Source organism: Artemia sp. Qi Xiang Cuo, chromosome 8 (genome assembly GCF_049724085.1).
Source record: "Artemia sp. Qi Xiang Cuo chromosome 8, ASM4972408v1, whole genome shotgun sequence".
In the NCBI taxonomy this organism is placed as follows: domain Eukaryota; kingdom Metazoa; phylum Arthropoda; class Branchiopoda; order Anostraca; family Artemiidae; genus Artemia; species Artemia sp. Qi Xiang Cuo.
The window spans coordinates 33357741-33378791 of record NC_142801.1 but is presented as its reverse complement, the minus strand read 5'-3'; the positions used below and the strand labels follow the sequence as shown (position 1 = coordinate 33378791).

Below are 21051 nucleotides of genomic sequence, written 5' to 3'. Positions count from 1 at the left end.
AAGAGGTACAGATCACGTTTCCGGCAAACACCTCCTATATGAAGACCTTTTTCTTTTTTCCCACCTTGCCCCACTTTTACCAAGGGTGTTTATAAAAGGAACTGTTCTTACCCCATTTTCAACTGGCTGTTTTACTCATGTCCCTAAAAAGAATAAACCCTAAAATGAATGATCTTTACACGGGCCAATAATAGTATCTACAACTTCCTGCGAAATTTTTAAGAAGTTATTATTTCCTGAGTTGGTTGATAAATGTTATATGCCCCCACACCAATTTGGGTTCCAGAAAGAAATAGGGTGCAGTCATGCACTGACGGCACTGTCGTCGGTCTTGATTGATGCTGATAAATCTGGAGAGCCACTTTTTCTAGGGAGCCATGATGTCAGTCGTGCTTTTGATTTGATAATTCACGCGCATATCCTCGCTGAACTGTATAAACGCGGGGTCAGTACCTGTATTATTTGTGCTTTGTATGATACGCATAATCATTTAACTGTCATTGTTAATCTGCCTCATGGAATAATTATAAAGATAGCCATACTTGTTCGTCTTGGAGTAAGACAAAGCACCCTTACCTCCCCAATTGCGTTTAACAACTGTATTCTTGACGAACAGTCTCAAGCAGTCTCTTCCTGTATTCTAGAAGGGATAGATGTGTCTCTTATTGCTTTTGCGGACGATGTCTTTAACCCCAGCCGTACGGTACTGGTGTTTGAGAAAAAAATTTCCATTGTTAGTCGAGAGTATTCAAAAATAAATCCTAAATTTAACGCTGAAAAGTCGGAAATGGTACTATTCAACTGGGGCCCGGTTCCCGAAGGATTTAATATTGATCTTAATGGAGTATTCGTTGCTCCTAAAGCTAAAATGAATTATCTTGGCCTCCCAATCGGTAACTCCCTTAAAGCAACTAAAAAACTTCTCATTCGCCATTTCCAGCACCGGACGTCCAGTGCCTACGGTAGTATAGTTTCCAATAAACTTCGATTTAATCGCCAGCTGCTAGCTAAATTATATAACTCATATGCGCTCCCAAATTTTCTATACCTTGCTCCATTTTGGCGTACCTTTTTGGCAACGGAATCAAAGCAACTCCGACTAATTTATTACCGGTATACGAAATATCTTCTCAGCCTCTCTCCCCCCCCCCCTTGGCAAGTAATTCTTGGGCCAATAGGAAATACGGTCTAACTGACCCCAATGCTGCCATCGGCAGATTCATTGGAGCTTACAATAGGGGAATAAATGAACAACCATGGTGTTCCCTTTTAAAACAATAGGTACTTCACGTTTACTGTTTTTGTGTTTGTTATATATACTGTATGATCGTTAGGTTTATTATTATGCTTGCGTGCTTGTTCCATAAGTTTTATCTCTGTTTTATTCGTGCTTGTCTATGTGCTTGTTACATTGGCTTGTGCTGACATTTTCGGGTTTATTACGATGCTTGTGCGATTGTTCTATGAATTTTAATTTCGTTTTATTTGTCATTATCCCACATTTTCTTTTGCTTTTTCTTTTCTTCTTCTTTTTTTCTTTTTTTTATACTCCTTTCATCATTGTATTTCAACGGGTTATAAATAAATTCAATTCAATTCAAAACGAGTAATCTGAGTGGGATTTCTAAGCCTATGTTTTCTAAAAGTCATAATATAAATTTTACTTTACTGAAAAAAATTCTTTTAAATGTTCTCATTTTTATACCTTTAAGAAATCAAAAATTAATCAAGATTTTAAGGAATAAATATCAGCAAATTTATATTAAACTGACAATGCACATTCATCCAGTAAATTCATTTGAATATTTTTCAGTTTGTGCAAAAAGAAAAAACAATCATGTAAAGAAAAAAACAATCCGTAGGTAGTATATTCGTTTCTCGTTGTTACAAATTAAAATAAAAAGTGATATTGTGGTAGAAAAATAGATACAATTTCCCCTCTTACGCATTCTGAGAGAGTTCCTTATGGGAGCAAATTAATATAGCTTACCAATTGTTTACTGACATGGATTATAGTAGGCAAAGGGGGGCATGTTTGATCTCGGGCATCCGATTGGCTTGAAATTTTAAAGAATCGCTCTCTGGGCCAAGAAGATAACACATCTTGTTGAGGGTGGGGCAGTTTGTTAGGGGCCCAAAAATTGAAAACCTATAGCTGAGCCAGCTTGAAACTTGTACTTGCAAGTCCTTAGTCCAAGGAGATTTATCAATGCCCAAGGGAAACTTAGACAACGAGTTTGGCTCACTAAAAATAAGTAACAAACTTTTTTCAAATCGGACTGGAGCTTATTTTAATGTGTCTTTGGCCTTAGGCAATCCCAATGATAAGAAAAGTAAAAAAAACTTATTGCCTTAGCAATAGAGCTTAAAAAAAGTGTCATTTTTTCTGAGTGGCTTAAAACTTACTTCTGTAAGTTCCTAGATCAAGAAGACCCTAATAAAAAAAAAAAATAATAATAAAAAAAAATGTATTTCAGGGTACAGGCCCCTATAGAATTTTGGCGCTTTAAAATGGCCGAAAGATTTTCCCAATCTGCACAAAAAAGAAAAAAAATAATAATAATAATTCACCAAAATGGGATGCAAAATAGACCAAAAAATCTTTTTGAGTGGTTTGGGAGATAAGTCTGCAAGTACCCCAAGAGAGTCTAAATGCAAAAAAAAAAAAAAGTTCCTAAATTGGTCCAAAAATATTTTTGTCGGTTTCAAACTTATTTCTGGAGTTTTTGGACAAAGGGAAGCCCAATACTCAAAGAAACTGAAAAAAAAAACATTGATTCGTCTGAAAACTGAACCAAAAACATTTTTCTCGAACAGTTTGACACTTTCACCCGTAAGTCTAGGGTTTAATGTACAAAAAAAAATTATGCTAGGCACAGTCTTCTCGAAAATGAGTTTACGAAAGTTGTATTACAACGTGTATTTGTAAGTTATTGGGCCAAGGCGATCCCAATGCATAAAATAAAGCGAAAGCTATTGGTTTTGTCCAAAATAATTTGCCCCTATATTTGCTCATTAATGTGGCCGAGTAAAAGGCCAAAATATTCATTCCGAATTTTTGTAATTCATATTCTAAAGTCTAGGGCTAAAGAACCCCTGTTATACAAACAAATTTTGGGCTATGGGAACAAGCCCCCTGAAAATAGCCAAAAAACTTCAAACTTACAGCTTCATCAGCTTGAATATTATATTTCAAAGTCCTTAAGCATGAAACTTCATTCCTTTTCGTGTATCATTTTTTTCGTGTCTGATCGACTTGAAATTAGCGATATATATTGACAGGGCCAGATAGGCCCAAATAAGAATGAAGTAAACTGAAAAAATTACGGTTGTCTCGATTTTTGACGCTGGCTTTGAGCCAAACAGTTTTGTTTTCCCTGATCGGTTTAAACTTACAAGGCTCGTAGACAGGATACCAAAAGAGGATATCTGGATACCTTGGTTTAGTCAACGAAGAATTGTTAAAATGTTGTTTGTTAAAATTTTTGAAATAGTGGAGTCTCAACAAGGGAGTCTCAGCGAAGATAAAAAATCGAACAGAATTGATTCCTGACACCTGAAATAGGCCCTAGTGGCCTTGTGGGTCAACGTCCCAGTATGCGTCGATTCTTTTTTTTTATACCTCCCATTGGCTTGAAACTTTCTGGGTGTTTATGCTGGACTGAACTAAGGGGACTAAACATTTGAAAGCGCAATTCGATTCTATTGATTAGAGACATAAAAAAGTTCGAATTCTGGCACCGATTGGCTTGAACCTTCATGAGTGTTTTGAGGGCTAAGGGGGCCTCAATTAAGGCAAAACATTTAGAAACAAATTTGATTGTATTGATTCAGGACGACTATTCTTTTTTTAAGACAACAAAACATAACTCTTTTTTTAAGTGGCATTGGCATATATGTAACACTTCTAACACACTGTTTGTTGGCTTAGGTCCCATAAAAAGCCCCAAATTACGCAGTTCTTCATTTCGTGAGATTGAAATCTCTCCGACCCTCCACCCCAAACTGTATAGTGAAAATACTATTCAAAATTATTCCACAAAACCATGAGTAACCAAACATCTACACTAAATATTCCAATTTTGCTGAAAATTTGCCTATTAAAGGGTAGTCCTAATATATGTTTGTTCTAAGTTTGACTTTATTATTCAGTTTTTTTTTCTGCTCATTTATAGTTTGCTTTTTTCATCCATAGTAAGATCTGTTTTTATTAAGTTTGATGTTATTACATATTTTTATTTCTCTTTATATTAGGTTTCATTTAATCATTCTTGGTAGTTTTTGTTCGTTTTAAATTTGTCTTGTTATAGTATTTTATTGCTTCTCTTTCCAAGTTTAATATCACTCTTTTATTATTTTTTTGGGAAACTCTTTTTGGAAAGTGTTTTTTCTAAAATTAAAACATGAAAAGTTGAGTCGTTAGTATTATTTTTTTCTTTTAAAATGTCCCAATTGACATTTATTTTCATTTTTCTTCGCTCCTACTCCAAAATTCCTTTGAAACCTGTTTACATGTTCTCCTATTAACATGGTTTTGTCTAGCCAAGGAAAATCAAGGAAGAAGTAGAAACGTTTCGAACAGAGTAAAAAAATGAAATAAAAAATATTAATTGTTTTATCGTATCTTTTTTACTGCAAATCTCCTCAAAGTATAATCCGCTGCATAATCCGTCATCTTGCAGAATATGAACTGCGTTAGATGTAAACGGAGCGTAGAAAGAAGAAGGATATTCGTAAATACAAAAGAATGGATTTTTTTACGAAATAGAAAATAAACCTGGCATGACCTTTTTTACTGATATTACTGAGATACTCAAATTATATGCTTTGCATATATTCATTTGCTTATTTCAATTTAAAACTGTAACTTTTATAAATTAGAGTGGGTGCGATAGTCTTTCTTTTATTACTTACAAGATTAATAGAAAATATACTATGAATTTAATTTTCTCACGTTTTCAAGTAAAAATCAATGATTTAACGTCAAAAAGCTCCTATCCTCAGGAATTATATAGGGTATTTTTTTAAGATATGAGAATGGCATCGCATCGAAAGGATCCTTTAGGACTGAGCTGTCCTGTAAGCTTGTTATGTCAGCCTTGAATAAAGCAGCCCACTTAATAAATACTAAAAAGGGGGAATGCGAAAATGGAGAAGGAGCCAAAGATCAGTAATGATTCTAGAGAACTTATGAAGAATCGGAAAGACAGAACAATCTTATTATATTTAGGCTATATTGATACCACTGACGAGTAAAAACATTATTTAAGGACTAAATATGAAAAATTTAACTAAAAATCGAAACCTATTCACTAAGAAAGGGGATTTCAGAGAAAGGAAATAAGAACACTTCACTGGGGTGCTAAACCTTGCACCACCTTTAAGTTCTGCTGACCCTTAGGCTGAATGATCACTTTTCCAACACAACTCTAGCACAACAATTGTTGATACCTTGTTTGAACTATTGACAACATTGCACACGCCCCAGAAAAGAAAAGATGCAGAAGTTGATGCTTTTCATCCTGAACTCCTGAAGTTTGGACCCGAACAATGGCTTGACCCTTATATCAGAGCATAGCTCAAATGATGGAGACTCTGAGTATTCCTATTGCCCGGAACAAAGGGATAAAAGGAGGTCAAACTGTTGAATGGATTAGTTGGCTAGCTTTCTCTATACAAACTGCAAGAAGTGGAGTTATGTGCCTAACACTGATGAATCGTGTTCAGTTAAAACTTGGTACAATACTATGAGATCAGCAGTATGCTTTTCATTTGGGTAAATTTAATTCCGGTTTGATGTTCAGATTGAGGGTGCTCTTGAAGGATGGGATGGATAGTAAAACGGGATTATGCTTGTTTCATTTACTTTTTGAAGGCTCTCGATTAAGTTGTTAGGGACTCTTTATGGAGAAGTTTCTTCTAGAATGGTTTCCCTGACATCATTGTCTGCATTACTGTTGCATTATATCGAGATCAGCTAGGTGCTGTATAGGCTGAAGACGAAGGTCTCACGATTTTGTCATACTCCATATCCTTAGAAGGATTACAGATTGTGAAAGATCGCTCTTGTCTGCCAACCGTTTAGGGCCAAACGAAAAGCAGGTCTTCCCCGAATGGGGCGAGAGTATGTCGTAAGCAAGATTTAAGGAAAAGGGAAGCTTCTTGGGAGGACGTAAAGAGGAAGGCTTTGAATATATTGGGATGGAGGAGGAGCGTGCGTAGCTGTGTTGGTCTCAGGCGGTCAGGTGTGTTGGTCTTTTTGCTGCAGTGAGTTATTAGTGATAGTCGTGGTAGTATATCCTTCCAATGTGCAATTCCAATGGAAGATTCCAGCTGAACCAAAGCCGTTCTCTTCATGAACACGATTTTCCTGAAGATATAGCCCTTTTGTCTCATTTAAGAGATGAGTTGTGGCAGAACATAGGGTTCTAATGCACCGCAGAAAGTTGTGTCTGTGAATCAGAACGCAAAGAAAAAAACGAATAAAATAAAAGTTAGTAACTAAGTCAGAGGCAGAAAGCGCCTTTTACGAATTAAGCAACATGTGGAGGAGTTGAGCACATTTCTTGAGACTCTATGTTTTTTATTTTTAATAAAAACGTCCTCTAGGAACTTCTGTACAACAGTTAAAAAAAAGAGCCAATGGTTTGAGAACAACTATTTTAAAAGTATTCTTGGCATCCACTGGACAAATAAAGGTCAACAATTCCTTTATTCGTGAAAAGACTAAACGGCCACTAGGGATCGACGTAATTGCAAGTAGTCTATGGTGTTTTGGGGTTATTCATGATACACGGTCTTGAACTCACCCTGAAACCACTTGACACGGCCAAAAGAAGACAACGCTCAGGTGTTCTTTAAACAAATTAAATTGGAACGGGTGCAAATTTTCACTTATCATAGCTTGGATTTACTGCTGCTGAAGCTTAAAAAATATAATCCCTGGTGTCATAATTTTATTCTTTATTCTGATATCATGATTTATCACTTTTCGAAAGAAAAATCTAAGCTGTATGTTCCATTATATAGATAGAAATAAACTGTCTTGTAGTGTTATTTATATGAGCGAGTAATTAGAATACTTTTTGTGTAGAAGTGCGAAATTCCTTAAAGTTGTGTCATTTTGGCAAGTTAAAAAAAAAACTGAGAAAATTAAAAGGATTTTTGTTGCTTATTTTTATTTTAATACACAAATCTTCCCGTGAAAAATGTCCACCGCTTTTCAAATTTGCTAATTTGCTCATGTATGAAGAATGTTCTTTCGTGCATTTTAACTTGGACGTGGTTAAATTGAATTTTTAAATATTTTTGATTTTCTGTGCAAAGTTGTTCAATTTTTTTTATCAGCACTTATTATGTGGCTGAAAGAGCTTTGACTCAAAACCTTAAAGATGTAAGAAACTTGGGTTCGGCCAGATTGGCTTCTTAAACGCTCATATATTTGGAATTTTAAAATAGTGCTTAATATCTTGCATTCCTTAATGCACAAGCTAGTTGATATTTGTAGTCCTGTTTTCAGCAAAGAAATAAAAAACGGAGATAATAGTCTTGATACAATGACTGCCAGGTCCTGGCCATGATTTTCTTTGTCATAGATGTAGACACTAAAATGCTGAAGGAGGGGGTAAGTTCTTTTTCTATTGGAATCTCCCATTTCCTTCCTGTGTGAAGGTGCTATTATAGCCCATACTAGCATCTGTTACTTGTTATTTCTATGACTACAACATGCAACGTTTTTATGGACACTAATACCTTACTCAAAATGGCTTCTATGTTTGTTTTATCTATCCATTTTTGATTCGATTAATTTATCGATTTTTGAATCATTGATTTTTGTGCTATTTTCAGTATTTTTTGAAAGAAGAACAGAATTTCATATCTGCCAATGAAATCGACAATATGACACTCATAATGCCAACAACTGCTTCGAGAAAAAATGTAGCACTGAGTGACAGCAGTCAGCCAATTTTGTCGGGGAAAGTGGTAAGCCTTTTTTGTGTTTTATCGCTTGATAACCCTAATTTGAAAGGGGTCAATAGGGTTGCCATTGGCCCTAGAAAGAAAATCACTGTGCAAATTGTCTAAAAATCACTAGAGTAGCGAAGAAAAGACTAGAAACTCAAGTTTACTACGTTTGAATATTACTGTGTCATTTCCAGGCATGAATCAAACTCATTCTTACCTTTGCGTGAATTTTAAGACGGGGAAATAGATTTATACCTCTGGGGTAATTTGAAGGAATTTTATTTGCTTTTGTACCCAAGGACACTTAAAAATTAAACCTGAAAAACGTTTGACTAGGCAGGAAACAAGTAAATTTAAACTCTCCAAAGACGCTCTTGGATGAAAGTGCCGCTAGGGAGCAAATACATCACCGGCCTAGTGGTGGATGAGATTGGCTACCCATATGCTTTGGGGATGGAATCCTTTATTTATCACGCGCGTACGCGTGACTTCGGGCCCCTGTTTTCGTAATTTTTCAGGTTTTAGATTTTATTTTGTGTTGGGGTAGCTGAGGGATGCAAGTTTATCCAATTAATCAGAACCTTCTTGTATAAATCTCAATAGATATATTTTCAAATTGTAGAAAACCATTTGTAATAGCATAAACTGCTGCAAGATTGAGCTGCACATTGAAACAAAAGTCAGAATTTCTGCAATTACGGCGATTGTGTTGATAACAGATTCTCGTGTTTGATAATTAGAGAAAGGAAGCAAAAAGAAAAAGCAATTGGGTATATTCTGTTGTCCAAACAGTAGTTTATAAATATCCCAAAAATAGTTCAGGTTTACAAGATTTAAAAATATCTTCTCTTTTTGTATGATTCATTACAAAAGAAGTTTTGTCGAAAAATAAGTCTCGCATTACATACAAATTTGACAGATTATTCTTTTTACCTGATTGTTATACCTTAGCAAAAATAATTAACTTTAGCAATTTGCTATATATCTTCTCAAGAAATTCATTTGTTTTTTCTAAGAAAAAGAAGAAGAGCCGAGATAAGAAACGGGATAAAGACAAGGAAATTGCTTCGAGTTTGATGGTTGCCTGTTTGAAACGACTGCTTCCAGTTGGATTGAATCTGTTTGCCGGACGTGAGCAAGAGCTTGTACAGCATTGCAAGGATAAGTTCTTAAAGGTTAGAGTTTTTTCTTAATTCCTTACGTGTGAGTGGGTTCAATAAGTTACTTTTTGCAAGTATGTCCTTCTCGTAAGCATTAATAGCGTGTGGTTAGGACTAGGTGGTAAAAATAAGGTTTCTTAAATGTATAAGTTTCAGCTCCTTTACGATATTAGTAATAAAAAAAAAAAAAAAAATAATTAGATAAGATGAATAAGTATTAATGATGAAATAAAAATATAAATAACCAAAAGTACTACAGCAGATTCAGAATGAAATTTCACCATTATCTCGCTTGTTTTATTTGCCAGCTAATGCTAATTTGTTTAATCAATTGAATCCAGTCCAAATAAGCTCACAACAGTAGCAACAGCTGGTAATCGATAATGGGCCGAGCCAAAATGTAATTTCGGTCGATTTATACCTGGTTTAAGCTGGACCAATGAGGATTGTTTCATTTTTTATGACCAAATCTATAATGCCAGGCTGCTAAAAACTTTAGGCCTGATAAGTCGCTAGTCAAATATTTAGGTTTTCTTCCTAGAGTTGTGTGGTTTGAACTTCCTTCTGAAGGAAATTAACAGAGGGATTTTCAGATGTTTTATCCATCAGTAGGCCGTTCCAAATGGAGGTGCAGTGGCTTACAAAGCAGTTCTTCGAGTAATCATGCAAGGTGTTTACTCTTCTGGGCAATCTGACCGCACCAAACGCCTGCGTGTTTATCGTATTGGCTTTGCAAACGGTGGTACAAGTAGAGACAGTTTGTCAGAGGGAGGTTTGTTTGTCAGACAGTTTGTGGTGGGTATACTTGTCAAGGCCGTAGCCAGGATTTTTTTTTCGGTGGGGGTTTTACTCAAAAGTTTTTTTTCGGGGGGGGGGGCTACACAAAAAACTTAAAAAACGCATACAAAATTTTTTCATATACATTTTTGTTATGTTTTTACGAGTCAAATAAACATTTCGCGGAGGGGGGGGGAGTTCAACCCCCCCCCTCTGGGTACGGCCTTGATATTTGTAGCCATTGAAACTACATCAAATCTCTGTCTTGGTGGTTGTAAAGGTTCCCGACTAGTGCTATCACCGTTGAGGCCCTATTTTGGATCCTTTTGAGTTGTACCGGAAGCGTTTTAGGGTTGCTTGCAAAAGTGCGCGTGGACCTTAGGTAATAGGCCTATTACACGACTTCCAGGAGGGATAATGGAGCGAGAATTACACCCCAAGAGAGGTTGAAGGAGAAATGATTAATAGTCTTGGATGTATTGAAGTGGTCTATTCTGGCATTAGACCGGTTTTACATCTCCTGGAGATCCAACCGTAGGGAAAGGGGTGGTTGTAAAGCTTTCCGGTTTGAAATGAATCGCTGAGTGTAAAAGTCAATAATTGCCCTCTTAAATGTTCAAAATTAAGCGCGTAAACCTTTGTTTTGAGCAATAGACAATTCATAGCCAAAATTTCGAAGAAAAGAAATCATTCCGTATAGAAAAAGTCAGAATACATCTATTTTCTAATTGAATCGAGAATAAGGTTCAAGAGAAATTTTGAGGTTTGACTTATTAATTGGCCCCGTTTTTTTTTCAAAAATTTATCAGTAGTTAAATTGTAAGAATTTGAACAGTCTAAATCTTTTGAGAAAATACAAAAAAGCTTATCAAAATATAGGTTTTTTATACGCTCAAATTTCTAGTTAAAATTTAGTATTTTTTTGGTGCCAGGGCTCTTAGTTGGGAGTATGTATACCTCTTAGAGATATGTGAAATAAAGGATGAAGTTTGGGACGCTATGGTTGCGTGAGCGTAAAAATTCGCTTTTTGGACACTTACTTTCTTCAATATTGTTGAAAATATTGTGGAAAATAGTCAAGCTAAGTGAATAAAACTTTCAGAGATTTTGAAAAACTGATTTGATCTGGTTTCTAAAAGTTTCACCTAGTTCAGCAACTCTCTTAAAAATATTAAAGAACATGACTCAGAAAACAATTATTAACCCTATTGTTTATTTTATTCTCATTAAAAATAACTTTTGAATCTATTTTATTATATTGAAAAATGCATTGGTGGAGGCTTAGATTCTCTCACCGGGAAAAAAACCTTGCTCTATGAAACATACTTAAGTTAGCCCAAAACATTTCCTTGGTGATATGTCATATCATTTAGTTTGTTTCTTATTGCATGTATTTTTATATCTTGATGATTTGTTTCCAGAAAGTTCAAGAGTATGAGATTTTGGACTTTGCTAAAAATCAGTTAACACTGCCTGATAAAATAGACCCATCTGACGCAATGTCATGGCAACATCATTTGTACAGTAAGCTCGGCACCAAAAGGCCAGTTTTATCAGATCAGCTTATAAGCAAAGCACCAGAGAAAGGAAACACTATTGATGAAGTTTCTGAAAGGATTGTTGCAATGGCTAAAGTCCTCTATGGATTGCACATGGTATGTATTCTTTCTTTTTTTTTTCTTTTTTTTCATATTTTTATTGTTGAGTAAGAGGTAACAATTTAACTCGCACAATTTCAAGGAAACTTTTCTGTTTGATTGTAATCCTGTAATTCCTTTGGTGCTTTATTTTCAACAACGTTGGCACGCAACCCTCACAATTAGCCTGTTTTATAAAAGAATCTTTTTCAAGATCCTTATGTATTTGTTTATATGCTAAGTGAATATTTAGGGACTATTTAATATAGTAACAACATTTGATTTTTTTTTATCAGGAGATTTTAATGCCCTGTCTGGCAAAAAAAAGAAATTGATGGTAAACTAGATATAGGCAACTTGGATCTGGGAAAGAAAATAACAATAGAAACAGACTCTTAAATTTTTTTAGGTGTAATAACCTTCTAATCAGAACTGTATTGTTGGTGATAGAATAGTCCGTAAATTAACATTGTAGCTCCATGTTCGTAAGCCTCGAAGTCTATTAATTATATTATTAGGAATAGAAAAATGCTGTCGTCGATACAGGATGCTAGTGTGCATGTTATTGATCTTAAAAGTAAAGATCTAGTAGTGTCTTGAGTTAATTTAAAGCTGAAGTTTACCGGGTAATTATCACGTTCATAGACTCCAGGAGAAGAGATTGAGTATCAAAACAGTTGGATATGAAATTAAACCATTACTATTAACAACTCACTGCATCACCAAACCGCCTGAGCCCAACAAAGCTAGGCACGTTCCTCATCCCAAAGGAAATTTTAAATAAAAAAAAGTTAGATAATGTAGAAAATAGTTCGCAAAGGAACAAATGATGTTTCAGGAAGAAATTTCAGAAATGCAGGTAAGAAATTCAATCTTAGGAATACAAAATCGCTTAAATATGAATAAATGAGGCTGTGGAGGTAATGCTATGCATCTTGAAAATTGACCCAGTTGGTGGGTTCAGTACTCAGAAAAAGATTGTCCTGAGGAATATAACAAAGGGTGTAGGAGAAAATGGTATTAATTGGAAAGTTTAAAGTCTCCTGGAGTTTGATTATACTGATAACCTGATTGGCATAAGGCCTATTTACAATTAAGTTTTACTAATATTACTATTTAGCTTAGTTTAAATTAACCAATCAGACTTTCCATAGATATTGGATTGTCTAAAAAATTCTGAATGGCTTAAATTTAGTTAAAATCTCAGTGTGAATGGAGCAGTAAGTAAAGATGTTAGGCATCTGAATGTATTTGTATACTTTTAGAATACAGGGTGCAAAAGTAGGCTTAGAACTCAATTTTAAGAATACTAAGTCGTTTAAAATATGACCACATGGGGTGGAGAGGTAATGGTATGTATCACAAAAATTGACCGATTGAATAGGGTCAGCTACCTTGGTAGCATTATTAGTAAACAAGACAGATCTATAATTTACAGTAACCAAGTTGTTTTTTTCGCAGTTGAAAAAAGTTTGGGAGAATATGAAGAAGGCTGAGAAATAAGATTTGGAAACATGGGTAATAATAAAATTTGTTCGTTTGGGCGACAATAAGTTATGCAGGAAATGTAGTTCCTTCCTTCTGCTGTGGGCTATAACGAAAGAAAGGGTGACATAGCTGCTCACATTTTACCAATGAAGGAAGTATTGTTGGCAAAATTCATGCTTTCTTTCAATTTAGCTGGGGCTCAACAAAAAGTCCTTGAACTAGATGGGATGACCTCGTTAAAACTTTAAAGAAAGTGGGGAGGAGGAGTGTGGGCCTCTCTGTTGGCTCTTGGTGGTATGATGCTCTGATGAGTTTTTTTTTAGCAATAGTAGTGCATCTGTTAAAATTGAGAAGGTCCAATCTCAAATCTTGATTAAAAAAAATTAGTCGAGTTTTACCGTTCAAGAAACAACCTCTGGCATAAAATTGGTATATTATTTAGTCACCTTTCTGTTTGCTTTTTTTTTTTTGCTTTTCTTGAAAGATAAGACGAAAGTTCTGTTAAGTCCTGTGAAACGTGTATATGTTCGTTCTAATTGGACGAAATTGGATCCTAGTAGGAGATACAGGAAAATAATCATAAGAAGCATAATAGCCCTGCCTAAGTAAAGAGCGTTGTGGGCATAATGTATTTTTTTCACCCAGGCACTTCGTATAGAAGGAGGTGTCGTATAAACTTGAGAAGGAGCTCATTCGATTGGAAGTCGAAAGTTCTCGTGTCGAAAGTGATTGGTGGGCAACAAACCCCCCTCCTACGCCCTAAAATTCCCCAAAGATATCCAATCAAAATTTTGATATAGTCATTTTGTTCAGCATAGTTGAAAAGTCCAGTAACTATTTCTCTTGGGAAACAATCCCCCCCAGCCCTGGGGGCAAGGGATTTAAGCTGTGCAATTCGCCCATCATTTACTTATAGTCTTTGTTATTGGGAAAGAGGGTATGTTTGACCTTAGTTTTCAAAAAGAACAAAGAAATTCAAGAGAAAATTTCAGAGAATGTTGAGAGGAGCGTGATGTACCAATAGATACGTCAAAAGCATCGGCTTATTGTGTTAATTAAAATTATATAAGATACATTAAATTTAGTGTTACCCATCAAAATCTACGAACCTGAGAAAGTTTGCCTGATTTTCGAAAAAGGAAACACCCCCGAAAAGTTAAGAAAGATTAATGAAAATCACACCATCAGATTCAGCGTATCACAGAGCCTTACGGTAGAGTTTTCAAGCTCTTATCTGCAAACATGTGGAATTGCATATTTTTGGCCGAAAGAAAGATTACGGATGCGGTTTTTTTCTCCATGGGTGATTGTATCGAAACAATGGTCCTGGAATATCGGGATATGGCTCATGCGAACAGAAATAAACAGTTCTAGTGCCCTTTTTAAGCGACCCAAATTATTGGAGGGTAGTTAGCCCCCCTCCCACGCCCCTTTTCTCCTCAAAATCTTCCAATGGCCATTTTGACAGCATAGTTAAAAGGTCTAATAACTTTGCCTTTAGGGATAACATGACCCGCCACAGCCCCTATGGAAAGGTCGTATAAAGAACGTATACTGGCTTTTTTGGAGGGGGGGATTTTCTGCCGGGGGGATTCTCCACGGGGATAATTTTCCGTGGGGAAGAAAGTTTCCGGGGGTGAACTTTCTAGGGGAAATTTTACACTGGGTGAATTTGCCAGAATTCCTATAACCTACGTAATTCTTTTTATTTGTCTTACTTTCTCTTTGCCGACTCAATTTTACATGTTGAGATCTTAAGGGTTATTTCTGGGGGAAATTTTTCCAGGTTGACTTGTCTAGAGGATTTAGCTTTGGGGGGGGGATCATCCACGGGAGAAATTTTTCCATGAGAGAAATTCTCAATGTGAAAATTTTCAGTAGAAGCAAATTTTCATTGTAAGTAGGGGGATGGGTTCTGGAAAAATTTTCCACCAAGGGGGAGAATCTCAATATAATATATATTATATTGAATTTTTGTATTTGAATTTCTATTTTCTATTTCAACTTCGTACTCTGTTTCCCGTCTCTGTCTTTGTGATATATATATAGTGGACTAGCATGGGTTTTAGTTTGAGGCCCGTAACATGTTTGGAGGAAAATATTTTAACACTTATAGGCTAAAAAGAAATCATTCTGTCTTGAATGATTATTCCGACAATTAATTTAATTACAACTTCTAGATTAATTAGCTTTTCTGGTGATCATATGCATCTAGATAATATTAGACGATCAAATAGAAGCACTATTTCCAGGGTTCATTGGAAAACTGGAACATTAAAACACTATTGTAATTAAATTCTAACCAATCTAATTAGGTTCACGGGACATATGGCCCCGCGTTGAGCTTTTAGAACCTCCAGACGTTTTGCCTCGTAAGGCTTCTGCTCTGTTATTCTAAGTTCGTGTTCGTAGTATCTTTCGAATTGTATTTAAAATATTGGAATTTACAACTCTCAATTGTGGAGTGCATATAACCTTAATTTTGAAGATGTGTATGTTAAGGTCAATTTACCAGTTTTCCGCATGCCCCACTTTTCGTGCCATTACCTTTTCTAGTATTTAGTTTAGATAGTACCAATCTGCACAGTATTCTTTACTCTATGCTTCCGTATAAAGGATAGCAAGGTGAGCCAAATAGTTTCAAAGTTTTTTCTGTTGGTTTTTCCTCTTTGTTTTGTCTGATTTCAATATGTATAGGCCCATCTTTACCTTATTTCTAAACGTTGACAGGACTAGCAAACCTTACTTGTTTTAAGTAAACATTCTTTTGTTTTAAGATCTGAATTGTAAGATCAGTTTTAAAGATCTGTTAAGATCGGCTTTTAAGATCTGTTTTAAGATCGGTTACGTAATTCAAAAGGCACCGTTCAACATTTTGTTGAATTTAGTCCCTTTTCGCAAATTGAATATGCCATTTCAAAACGTTCAGTCTGTTTTGGATATCTTGTTGGCTTCTCCTTATTCGTTTCCTTGTGCTTACTTCAGAAATATATTTTAAAAAGAGCTTGTCCTACCAGAACGGTTTTCCTCATGTCTTGAACGCCTATAAAACTTTTTCTATGTCTTATATTATTGATGTCTTGCACCTATGCTGTTTCAATTGCTGCTGCCAAACTTATGTTATGTTTCTCGTGTTTCAAGTTATATTTCTCGTCATAATTTTCAGAATTTACCACAGTTTTTCATATTCCTGTCCATTTTTATTGCTAATCAAAATGAAAAAGTGACACTTTTGGCGAAAGGCATTAATGCGAGCTTTCTCTTTATGGAAGAAATGAAAAAATTTTAAGTGACCCAACTAAGTAACTGATTTTTATAATCACCGTAAAGCAATGTCCAGTTAACTTAAATGACGACCGAGAAATATTCATTAATATAAACTATAGATATTGCCAGAAGAAACAAGAAACATAACAATCTCCTAGTGACCTCCGAAACATACCATATTGACCTTATTTCAACTTTTGCTTAATTTTATTTTATTTTCCCCATGCTTTTTGCTTTTTCTTTACTTTCTTCTCTGGGAAAAGAACTTTTTTTTTCTTTCTTCTCATTTTCTGAATTCCATCTGTATGGCTGTTTTGAACGGATTTTGTAATAAATATAAACGCGAAGGGAGTAAATTTTGTGAAATTTACAGTTTCTTTTAATTGTTCCGGACGACATTATGGTCATTCTATGAAATTAATAGAATTTCCTAACATTCTTAACATTAGAATTTGTAGCATAGTCATTCTATTCATTTCTTAAAATTCTAAACAGTATTTATCTTAGCAGATTTTCAATTGGTTTATTAATCTGGCGATCGCTGGCTTTACATTTTATTAAAATACTATCTATCTGTAAGTTCAATCATTTGTATTTGGCATTACTTATAATGATTTCACGTTTTAGATTGACCATCCCCAACAGTCTTTGAAAGGTGCTTACCGTTCAGTTGTTTCTGCCCAGCGAAAACGGGCTGTTATTGCGTGCTTCCGACAAACTTCCTTACACTCTCTTCCCAGGTATATATTTATTTTGCATCAATTTAATTTTGCATTATTTTTTGTACGTCTTTTTCCCCTTAACCGTAGAAGGAAGCTATATATCACCTGAGTTTGCATGTTAGTGTTGTTCCCCTCTTTCAAGTCAATACGATTACAAGGTCACTCTAAAATTAAAATATATAGAGCGTCGCGATATTAACCTTAATTCACGCATATTCTTAGGCAAACCGATTTAAGACAGTCATTCCACAACTTACGGCTCACTTACGATAAGGTCTTTCTAATCAAAAGAGGAAGGTAATTCAGAAACCGGGTATTTTCTGTTGCTAATGACTATATTTTAAAGCTTATTTTAATTTCGAAATGTCGGATGCTAAAATCCCACATTGGTTTGGTAGTGAGTTACAATCTTGAGAAAAGTATTCTTAATGGCCAGCCTTAGATTAAGTTCATATAAATTATATATTGAAGCTAGCTAGACATTCATTATTAGCAGATTCGGGTCCCAGTGCATTAATCCAATTAAACTGATTCTTGGTATTAGGAAAATCTCAGTTTGAATGGGTCTTTAAAGACCAATGCATTTTGAATTTAGTAATTGTCATTTAAACTTATAGTACGCTGTTTAGTTTCCTTCTGTATTTATTCAGTGGTGTCAATAGGGTGGGGGCCATTTCCTCCCCCCAGTTGTCTTTGCCCCCCCCCCCCTCACCTAGATATTTTATATTTTCATTGATACAAAACTGAAAAAAATTGTCCCCCCTTTGTTTAAAAAAAACACCCCCCTCCTCCCTAATTTTGTGAATTGACGCCACTGTAAATATATACTAGGAAGAATTTAATATTTCTGAAACCACGCCTTTAAGGTGCAGAGTATGTGTAATGTGAATTCAGTGGTCAATGAATCATGCGTGGGTTGAGGTAAATTTTGTAATATCTGGCCGTGGCCGTTCAAATTGAAAACCTAATAGGCTGCAAAGTAAATATTGAGAAATCCCACTTTGAATTTACTATTTTGAATGGAAAATGATAACAAATGTATATGTTTTCGTACAAATATAAATAAATAAGATGGCATCTAGCGATTTTTCTGGTATTACGGATCGATAAATCTGGGTGAATAATCGTATATAGCGGAGATATATAACAACGTTTCGTCAGGAGCCATTTAAAACCTGGATTTTTGATGGCTTCTTTGATGGCTCCCTAGTTTTTGTGCGCCCCGAGATGACTAAATATTACCGTACCAAAAGTGGAAGGGTGTGTCTTGTGTTTTCGTAATTTTACAGCAGTAAAACTTTAGATTTTATTTGTTTTTTGTTTTTCGAACAAATTTTTTTTGAGAAAAATTTAAGTACGTAGAGCCTGGCTGAATAACAGAATTTTGGTGTGTCGACGGAGATGCCATGTTTCTGTCAAAAACGAAATCATTTTCATTTGGTTTACTCAGTATCTGATACTGAAATATTTCAGTTAACTCTTAATAAGCAAGAACCATTTCGAACCATTCAATTCATTTAATTACAAAATGATATAACACATAACATTAATCCAAGTGGTTGACAAAAGAAAGACATAAAAGCACTTGATACTTTGCGACCACGTATATAACAAACACTTAACAAACAAAACTTAGCAAACGAACAAAACAAACCAAAAAAGGAAATAAATAATAATAAATAAACAATCAGAGTGTGACTAATCTCTAAGTTCTCTAGTTCTTGAAAAAATAAGAAAGAAAAATAATAGATCAAAATGACGGTGGATAAAGCGTCTGAAAATAACCTCATACATAATATGGCATAAGACTACTTTTTAAAATTATATTAACCTTCTTTCCTTTTCTGAATTTTACCAAGTATTATGCTGAACAATTACTTTTAAGTATGATTACTCGAAATAAACATTTTTGAAAATGATTTTTATATTTTAAAATATTCGAAAGAATTTGTTTTAAGAAACAATTTGAACTTTTTTTCAATCCATTCTTTAATTTAAGACGTTAACCAATGTAATTTATAAAGTATTTGCACCCTCAAAAGCGAGAGAACTACTGTCGATTCAAATGCTTTATTTTAATTATTCCCTTTCCAGTTGTGTAAATATTAGTGGCAATGCGGTTATGTAAATTCTTTAAAGGAGCAGTTTTTTTCCAACAAAAAAAGAGGAATTTGAATTAAACAAAATTTTCCAAATAAAAAACGTTAATGTTAGAAACAATTTTTTTTTTCACTCTATTTTCCAAGGAATAGTTGAATTTTCTTTCGCCTCTCAGATCCTACAATAGTTTGTTCATGAGTGCTTTTCTGTTAGGAGAAATATTTTATGGACAAAATTAATAAAATTTTATTCAATACTTGTTTGATTCTCAAAATTTGGAAGAAAATAGTATTTCACTTATATTATTATCTCTATTTTTGTACAAATAATTAGCTAGAAGCACACTTTTCCCTCTCTTGGCAAATTTGGCAAATAGAACCTACCTTTGATTGGGATGTGGGGGGGGGGGGGTTATCCATGTGACCTAATTTTCTCGTACCCTCTCTCCTTCAGTACGCATACATGCAATTCTTCGGATTCAAAAAGATAGCTCTCATTCACAAAATAATCGTGATTTATTCATTTAGAAAAATATATTCTCTAGCTGTTTATTTTGTAAATAGATGTAAATGTGACTGTCGCCGTTTTTTTCGTATATTGTGTGTGTCTCTTCCCTAAATATTTAATTGTATGCATCATTCTAATACAAAGTGTACACGTAAAATACTAACAATTAACTAACATGCATGAATGAATAGAAGCTGTGCAGCAGGATTGGTGTCACGGGATGGAAGAAGCTTATAACAGCTACAAGGAAGAAAGTGATTCTATCCTACCTCAAGTGTGTTCACCTTTACTCATTAAAGATGTAAGTCACTAACTTATGCTTTTTTTCTGATTTAATGTAAAAGGGAACGAATTGATTTAATAAGAGAACTGAAATGTAATAAATCAGGAATTAAAAGTATATTCAAGAGGGAAGCTGCAGTTCGTTATTTTTGCAAGATGGGAAGCTGTTAACCGTTTAATCATGATGATCTCTATAACACATTTATATTTTATTTTGTCTTGATGAAAACTTGGGGCTCTTAGTTAATTAAATTTGGAAATGTGTTATAATGTAGCTTAATGTAGCTTAGTTTAATGTAGCTTAATGTACATTAACTAAGCTTAATGTAGCTTAGTTGGTGGATCAATAAAAGCTCAAATCCAAATAGTAGATTCCTCCTCTCTTTCCAGTGTTTTAGCAAGACACTTTTTATATTTCTTTTTTCACTTTTTTTTGCAGCACGGTGAAGCTTTTGCTAAGCGATTCATCAATATTCTGTTTCACCGAAAAATGAAAAGTTAAGACTATGGTTGTTCAAAAAAGAATCTTCGGGAATAATATAAAACTAATATTAAAGTAGTTAAAGATACACGAAGAAGAGCAATAAGCAATATTTGAAAGTTTAAGCAAAAGAAAATAAAAGAGAGAGGATGAATCAGTTTTCTAAACCAGGCACGTACGAGGAGGGCTTCCAGGCGTGGCCGATACCCATTGTTTGCGCACCAATACCTTGCTTGTCAGCTTTAACCGTCCTTCAGCGTTAATTCATCTGCCAAGATTATGACTGTTAAGAAAAGTTAAAGAGTATATTGGAGACAGATTTCTTCAGTTATTCATTATTTCTATTTTGGTTAGTTATCTCCTCAATAAGAAGTCAGCATTTATATTACGACGCAGAAAGAAAATTTCGACTCGACACTATAGTTTTATTTTTAAGATTAGTTTTTTCAATATTTTTCTCTAAATGTTTTATTGTACAAGTGGAAGGAGCATCGGAAGGTTCTTAAACTCATCAATTCAAGGATCTCTCAGCTGACAAAGTTAAGGAAAAACTCATCCCATGTCATTTTGCACTTATTTAATTATTTTTCTGATTTTGGCTAGTCTTACTTACTTTTCTTTACTTTTCTTTTATATGAATAGTTTTAACTGCAAGGTTTCAGCTA

At 34.6% G+C, this 21051-nt stretch overlaps 1 protein-coding gene across 1 annotated transcript in view; it reads left to right on the top strand.

Moving 5' to 3' along the window:
• RyR (Ryanodine receptor) overlaps positions 1 to 21051 on the top strand; it is a 602377-nt gene that overhangs the window by 404572 nt on the left and 176754 nt on the right. The window contains 4 exon segments of the mRNA XM_089093383.1: positions 7849 to 7983; positions 8982 to 9140; positions 11324 to 11557; positions 16922 to 17034. Coding sequence (XP_088949509.1) covers positions 7849 to 7983; positions 8982 to 9140; positions 11324 to 11557; positions 16922 to 17034 — 641 coding nt within the window.